The sequence below is a fragment of the Bombus impatiens genome, unplaced genomic scaffold (genome assembly GCF_000188095.3).
Source record: "Bombus impatiens unplaced genomic scaffold, BIMP_2.2 scf_0582, whole genome shotgun sequence".
NCBI classification, from domain to species: domain Eukaryota; kingdom Metazoa; phylum Arthropoda; class Insecta; order Hymenoptera; family Apidae; genus Bombus; species Bombus impatiens.
This window is the reverse complement of record NT_177001.1, coordinates 1,611,269-1,618,934: the sequence shown is the minus strand read 5'-3', so window position 1 is coordinate 1,618,934 and position 7,666 is coordinate 1,611,269. Positions and strand designations below refer to the sequence as shown.

At 38.6% G+C, this 7,666-nt stretch overlaps 1 protein-coding gene and 1 long non-coding RNA gene across 2 annotated transcripts in view; one reads left to right on the top strand and one right to left on the bottom strand.

The window, feature by feature from the left end:
- LOC100744620 (protein prickle-like) overlaps positions 1-7,666 on the bottom strand; it is a 15,085-nt gene that overhangs the window by 2,297 nt on the left and 5,122 nt on the right. The window contains 6 exon segments of the mRNA XM_024369598.2: positions 14-236; positions 735-1,058; positions 1,538-1,854; positions 4,356-4,602; positions 4,604-4,887; positions 7,436-7,666. Coding sequence (XP_024225366.1) covers positions 14-236; positions 735-1,058; positions 1,538-1,854; positions 4,356-4,602; positions 4,604-4,887; positions 7,436-7,666 — 1,626 coding nt within the window.
- Positions 4,884-7,413, top strand: LOC112213322. The gene is made up of 3 exons (XR_004462188.1): positions 4,884-5,223; positions 5,290-6,217; positions 7,198-7,413. It is a non-coding gene; the product is annotated as an uncharacterized LOC112213322 (long non-coding RNA).

Here is a 7,666-nt window from a genome sequence, read left to right as displayed (position 1 = left end):
TCGGCGTCGGAGGGTCCGTTTGGTTGACGACGAGGGTCGTCGGCGACGTCGCCGATTCCAACACGATCCCGGGAATCGCGGTTGCGACGACTCCGGTCGATGTGGACGTTGACGCCGACGCCGACGCTCCGGACGGAGGCCGGGGAGGTGGAGGCAGCTCTGGCATGCTCGACGCGTGGGAAGGAGCACAATTTTGAATGCATCTCAACGGCTCGCGGTCTCTTGCCTGCATTAACCTACGAACAGAAGATTTATGATAGCTAATTGGACTGATATGGTTGCTTAGATTGTCTCATTAGTCGTGTTGCAATGCAATTACAGCTGGAGATTGCATGATTAGATAATTACTTTCGTGGAGAAATTTGTATTTTAAAATAATATGTATATGATGGGTCATTTTATGCAGGGTGCGTAATTTGAGAGACAGGTGGATTCGTTAGGAAAAGAATGGATGCAATGATAGATGATGGAAGATAAGGCAGAGCACCGCCTACCGATTGGCAACCCATCATGCATATCTAAACGTCTGTTTTCTTTTCAACTTTTTAGAAACATTTAGATAAATTATAAACCAATTGAATACAATAAATTGGAATTTCATTATTTAGTTGTACAATTGCTTGAAACATGGTAAATAATATGCAGATAGAAATGTTTGTGTTTCAAAGTTAATAGTAATGGCAGAATTGCATGTTGATTCATAGAGAAATTAGGTTGTCGAAAAATTAATTTACCTTCCCAATTCGTTGCGGCTTTCCTCTGGATGTGAACTACGTTCCTGTAGGAGTCTCTCAAGATTCCTCTCGAGCAACACTCGGTCAAGGCCACTCGGTTTGGAACCGCTTGAAGGGAATCCTTCAGTAGGGAATTCAGGACTCAAAGTGCTTTGCGTAGGTGTTGTCGCTAGGGAAGCAGACGTTTGATGATGCTTCCTATTCATTCGAGGTGAGTTACGAGGTGAACAGAGGGTGTGTCTGGATCCAGGCGGTGGTGGAGGCGGCGGAGGTGGTGGTGGGCTAGAGGAACCTTCGCTTGGTGGCGGTGGTCTCCGACCAGTTCTGTAAATCAGGTCAATTTCAAAGTGAATTTAAGCAATTAAATTTTATCTTGTTAGAATGTTGTTTCTAAAGAGATAATATACGAACGAAATGAAAAATTGCCAATGTAGAAAATATTACTATTAATAATTATATTATTATTAATAATATTATTATTAATAATGTTCTTTAATTATTATTTAAAATGACAATTTTCATAGAAAGAAAAACTCTTGAATCTTCAAGTTTCGTTTGACTGTTTTATCTTACCGGAATACCGTAAATAATATAAACTTAATAACATATATACTAAAGTTGAGTTCTACGTTATTAAAACATAAATCATATATAAATACATATTCAGAATTATTGACCTTTAACCAACAAATAAGTATAGCGACTAAATTAAACTCAATGTATGTAAGCTTTTATAATTACACTTCCTTCTTAAAAATTCTTCATTCCTTTCTTAACTACATGAGAGTCAGAACAATGTCTACCTAAGAAAGGAAGGTGGTGGTGGCGGTCCAGCAGAAGAATCGCTCGGTGTTGTCGGGGGTTCTCCCTTGCTACAGGCTATGCTGCAATAAATAGCACCTCTTCGCGGAAGAAACGGCCGTCCGAGAAGGGACGTACGGCAAGTTGCGCAACAGAAGCAAGCTTCAGTCGCGTGCCAGTGTTGACCCTCGTGTGACATTTGCCCTTGATCCACGCCGATCGGTTCACCACAGCTGTCACAGTACTCGGCGAACGAAGCATCGAAACATCGGAGACAGTAAGGTCTACCTTCCCTCATCACGTACCTCTGACCACCAAGCTAAAATCAAAATTTTATAAAGATCATTGTGTAAGGAAAGTTTGATTTGTGACTTTATTTGAACACTTCATATGATAGAATTTATATAATTTTTAGAATGGTTAGTAGGGGAAAAATAGATGAATAATGGCAATCTTCTTTACAATCACCTTGATTAATAATCAACGGAATTCAGTTCAGTCTATAATGTCTATGTATATCTGTATTTCTATGTATGTCTATTCGATCATATCTTACGTTCATCCAATATAACCTAAAATTTCAATAAAACAAAAAATCAAATCTATTACTGTCATAAGGACTCATCAATAGTAGAATAAATCGATTTTCCGAATCAGGAGCATTCAATGTCATCCATCGTCCCATTCATCAATCGGATCGCCTGCAAAGGTCACTTTTATCATCACGCAGATTCTGTTCATCCCATTAATCCACTCCATGGGCCAATGCATTGTTACAAACGTGCACTTTGTCTCGGATTATCGGAAGATCCCCAGAGAGCGGAAACGCCGACATACGGCTCCCGATCGTAATCCAGATTCCATCGTTTATTATCGAGCTGGTTCGGCCGATAAGAAGCTTTGTCCAGCATATAGCCGACTGTTCGTGACATTTATCGACACCTACATTCAATGAATTATCGCGTTGCATGCCGTGGACAGTCGTCACGGGAATATAAAGGGGACAGGACTGAGGCTGACAGTTAAATCGTCCCAACGCTCCGGACTAAATGACTCTCGACGGACGTGCTCGTCTGGCGTAAATAATTGTCACGCCGCAAAAAGCACCAACAAACAAACCTGCTGCCCTCTGTATCGCCCGATACAACTACGAATACTGCTATTAGACCTTTTTTGTCGAATTACTCTAGGGTACACCATCTGTGTTTCTTTTCCAATGCTTTTACTAAATGTACAGTGACTACGGAAAGTATTTGCATACTCTCTTATTTTTCAGTAAAGCGCTTTTGATCAGCACCCTTTTGCATAATTAAACTAATAAATTATAATATATAATATTATGGTAATAAATATTTTATCACAATAGTTTAGCAATAAACCTTCATAAGCAATTTTTACAAATTCAAAATTAATTTTCTCCATTCTGATTACCTTATTTAACAAAAACTTATGTAATTGTAAGCGAGAACTTTATAACATAGAATTTTTAACTTGTCAATTTACCAAATTAATATACAACAAGACTCAGATTCTATATTTCATTTTCACAGTCTCCAATTTTTATTGTATTTTATTAAAGATACCTAATTAATTAGTATGTAACTCCTATAATAAATACAACAATGTGCGAATACTTTCTGTAGCCATTGTATTTGTGCATTGTTGGTGTATTCGGTAAAATACTAGTTTCTTTATAATTAATACATTCTCGATGATAAGGTTACATTATGTACGGCTATTAAGTGCGATTTGATCTGACGGTGAGGAATTAAGTAGGCGCGTGTGTATTGGTCGACAGGGAATCTCGATTAATCGTCACGATAAGTGAGAGAAGTTGATCCGCGTCGGATGCAGATCAAAGGAACGATGATAAATTGTGAACCCAAGTTTGTCTTTTTTGATTACGTTAGCGTTCCGTGCTAACCTTTTCGATTTATTTTCAATAAGAAGCTATTTTTAGATATTCCTTTTTGGTTATTTGATAACCATAACTTTGAGCCAAAGTTATGATTCTAATAAAAAATCAAATAAAAATAAGAAATGCTAATTGATAAATGATACAGAAAAGTAGAAATGAAGTTGATCATCTCGTAGTTTGTACATGAAGTGACCGGTGTTTGAACAGTGACGTTGAAATGCAGATGTTCGTTTTTATACATATATATACATAATTCATGACTTTCGCTTAGTATTCATGAAGAGTCAGTAACATCAATGACTCTGTACTTGAAGCTTCTGAACCGAAAGAAAATCACATAACTGACCTTAAATAGCAAGAAACGTCCAATAGGTCTCAATCTATTTCCATACTCTTATCCTATTATTGTAATCTGGGTAACTATTCGCATAAATAATCCACTAATAAATACTCATCACCAATTATAAAAAATTCCTACCTGTATTATATCCCAAATACAACAATGATCTCGAACATCCTTGAGCATAAATCTATATATATCTAACTGCGTATATTAATATATGTCGCATTATGAGTCGTACTAAGCTGATTAGAACTGAAGATCTGATTAGATCTTAACTCGTCCGAATCTAACTTGCGATATAAACACATCTATCATCAAGTATCTAGACACAACATAAAACTACGAAAAGAAACGAATTTCGGTAAACCTACTCCAGATCCTAAACATGACCTTGTATCGTTAAAACTCTCTTAGCTATTCTAAATCTTTCAGTGAAAGGAAAATGTTAATCGATTCCTTCTACCCACGTCTTCCCGTACCATCCAAAAAAGGGTCAGCCATTAAAACCAACATTCACCCACCATATATTAAACTATCTTCCTACTCGTTCGACCTTTACCTGGCGATCGCATTCGAGGCACGCGAAGTGCCTCATATGCCACGCCCTCCCCTCCGCCTCGGTGCATTCGTCGGCAAGTATGATCTCGTCGCAGGCGCAGCACCTCGGTTTCAGCGTTTCCGCGTGATGCCGGCCGCAGTATAACCTGCCGTCCCTCCAGAAGTATATCAGGTCGACGAGCAGCTGCCTGCACACGCAGCAGACGAAGCAGGCCGGATGCCAGAGGGCGGACGGACCGGCGCGGCTCCACCGCCATCTCGCCGGCCGCGATCGGCCTGGTACATTCGCGGCATCCGGCGCCGTGGGGCCTGTCCAGCTGGCTCGCGTGTCCCCGTCCAAGCGCCTCGCGTTTCCGTTGCGCGGCAAATACCCTAAGCTCCCGCTTCTCCTCCTCGCTCAGGCCGCTGCAGTACCGCGCTTCGTTGTCGTGCGGTGGGAGCTGCTGTAGCAGCTGCTTAACTCGCTCCCGCTCGCCGGCGCTGCCCGCGTACGGGATCTTGTCTTCCGGTAGCGCGCTGAAGTACAGGTGTACCTGCGACACATGGCGCGAGGGAATGGTAATTAAGAGCGATTGGGGCAGACGTGTTGTGAGATATTGAGATTTTACGCGTATCTTGATAAATGGTTTGATTGGTTTAAAGGAGCAAATAGGTTAGAATATAGTGTATAGGGCAAAGGAGGCACGATGAATTGAGAATGAAAAATCTTTGAATGGAAAACTTCTTTCAGTAGATTTAGCGATTAATTTAGCTTGTCTTGATTGTTTGTCGATGTTATAATATCTTGATATGTAGATATATGGTTCGGTTGGTAAAGAGGTTAAGAAATGAAGAGGTTAGAATACAGAGTCTTGTGCAAAAGGAATAAGGTGAATTGGAAAGCTGGATGGAGAATTTCTTTCGGTAGATTTAGTGATTAATTTAGTTTCTTTTAGTTGTTTATTGATGCAATCAGTTTAAGTGCTCGGCTTTTTCGTATATTTGTTAGAAAATGAGGAGAACACTGTAAATTGTAAAGAAATGGAAGAACATCGTTTTGAAAGGTTAATAAGAGGTATGTTCTTTTTATGAAAGATGAAACATTATGTCCTATAATATTTGTTTCTTGTAATTGTTGTATGAATTTTATGTGTTTAACCAACGTGACATAATTTAAATTAATAATGATCCTTCTTTAGGAAAAGAACTGGAATTCAATTGATTAATGCACCTGTGGGATTGATCAATCAAGTTAGCTTCCATATCGATAACGTGATCAAGGAGTGTCAATCGATCGACGCCTCCTGGAAATGCTTTTTGATCAAACAGAACTTGATATGCTTCGATTTATTCGATATGCAATATCGAATATCTCTTTGATTTCTGTGACGGTGAATCTGATAAAGATGCACGCGCATAAATAATTTCGATGCTTGAGAATGATTGCTTCAAGAATTCGCCGTGTCCCACAATAAAAAGAAAGATAAACGAATACAACATGATTATGAAATTTCCTATATCGATTGTGAGGAAAATAAAAATAAAAGTTCGAATTACACAAGTAAATTTTTAATGGAAGGGTTAGCAAGTTTTACGAGATGAATCGAAGACCTTAAACGTTTTATGTATCGGCGATCACGATGGTCGATATTCATCATTCATGAATAATTCAGAAATGAAATGCTTACAGTTACACGGGACACGTGACGGACTCCTCCCTTGGACAAAACACTGGAATGGGTCTGCAGTGTTTTATTTCGCTTACGGGATCGACGTTTGACCCGAATCTTTTCTCATTTATATTTCGTTTCTACTTCTAATGTTTTTATTATGTAAATAACTAATTGTAAGTAGGAGAAAAGAAGAATAATAATATAGTAGCAAGTATTTGCGTATTTGCGTTTGGAGAAGAATTGAATTGTAAAAGTTCTCGATATCCTAATCTCGCGAATTCAACATTTTCCAAACGAAACGTTGTATCTTTCAGATAACCTTAATACTCTTGAATAATATGTAAAACTGTTAAAGTTTCTCAAAATTCTAGGCGTCGCGGGTATCCTCTTTGTAACTGTCTCGATAAATCCTACGGAGAGAAAGTCAACCTTTATGTAAATCTAAAGTCACCACGTATGGCGCATGGAGTATCAAGGTGCGCCCATATAGCTAAGTTCTGTATGAGTTTTGTAACGTTCAAATCTTTGGGCGACCTTTTTAAAATTCTTTTGTTTCGTGAGCATAAAATTCTCTTGTCATGATGTTCGTTATTTGGAATTGATATTCCACTTGAGATTTGTATTTTAATTATTTTCAAGAATATTTCAATTACCTAGGCTTTTAGAAATTAAAAATTACAAAACTTAAAGAGAGTGAAAATTAAAAATTAAGAAATTCTAAACAAAATCTAATCGCTTAGAACACATATGTATGTGTATGTAAAGTATTGCAATGTGTAAATTATGCGACATACAGGGTGTCCCGATGTTTTGCGGCGAAATGTCAGTACATTCTATAGGTCAAAGTAAGAAAAATGTGTCATATAAATACACACATCTAGCAATGGTCAGAAGGTATCATAATACTTCTACAACTCCAACTACAATTCTATTTCAAAATATTCATGATTTCGGCAAAAAATTACTTTTCCAAGTTCTTGTTTATTACTGGTTGAAGTTGGAAAACGAAGAATTTCGTATATCATTTTGTTTTTCTTTTGTTACAATTCTTTGACAGTGCTTTCAATGACATATGTTTGCATGATATTTTGTTCTTATCTTGACATATAGGACGTACTGACAATGTTTGGCCGCAAATAACTCAGACATTGTATGTAAAAGATTGTACACAATAATTATCTTTATAGGTAGTGGAAATACAGATCACATCATGAACATCATGGTCACATTACCGCAAATCTAATTTCTGTAACTTAACCTAAAAAAAAATGGACATTTCAACCACCACATACAAGAATATATAATCGATAAATATCATTAGATATATCTTGAGTTAAAAATAAACTCTAACGGCCAGAGTACAAAGATAAAATCGAGGGACCATAGTTATGTCAGTATTCTAAGCATGTCGAATAAGTTATTTTCTTACTTGATCTGGCCTGAGGCCTGGCGGGACCCACGTGTACTCTTCGAGCGCGCATCCGCTGTCATCGTCGCTCTGCGAGTGCCTCTGATGATGCATCAGAGCCTCTTGAAGGGCGAGGCCTGGCGGAGCCGGTTGCACGGGACTCTTGAAAGGTTCCTGGTGAGAAGAACCAGCGGCCCCGCTCTGAAAAGCCATGGCCATGGCCATCGGCGGACCAGGACCGAGGCCGAGTCC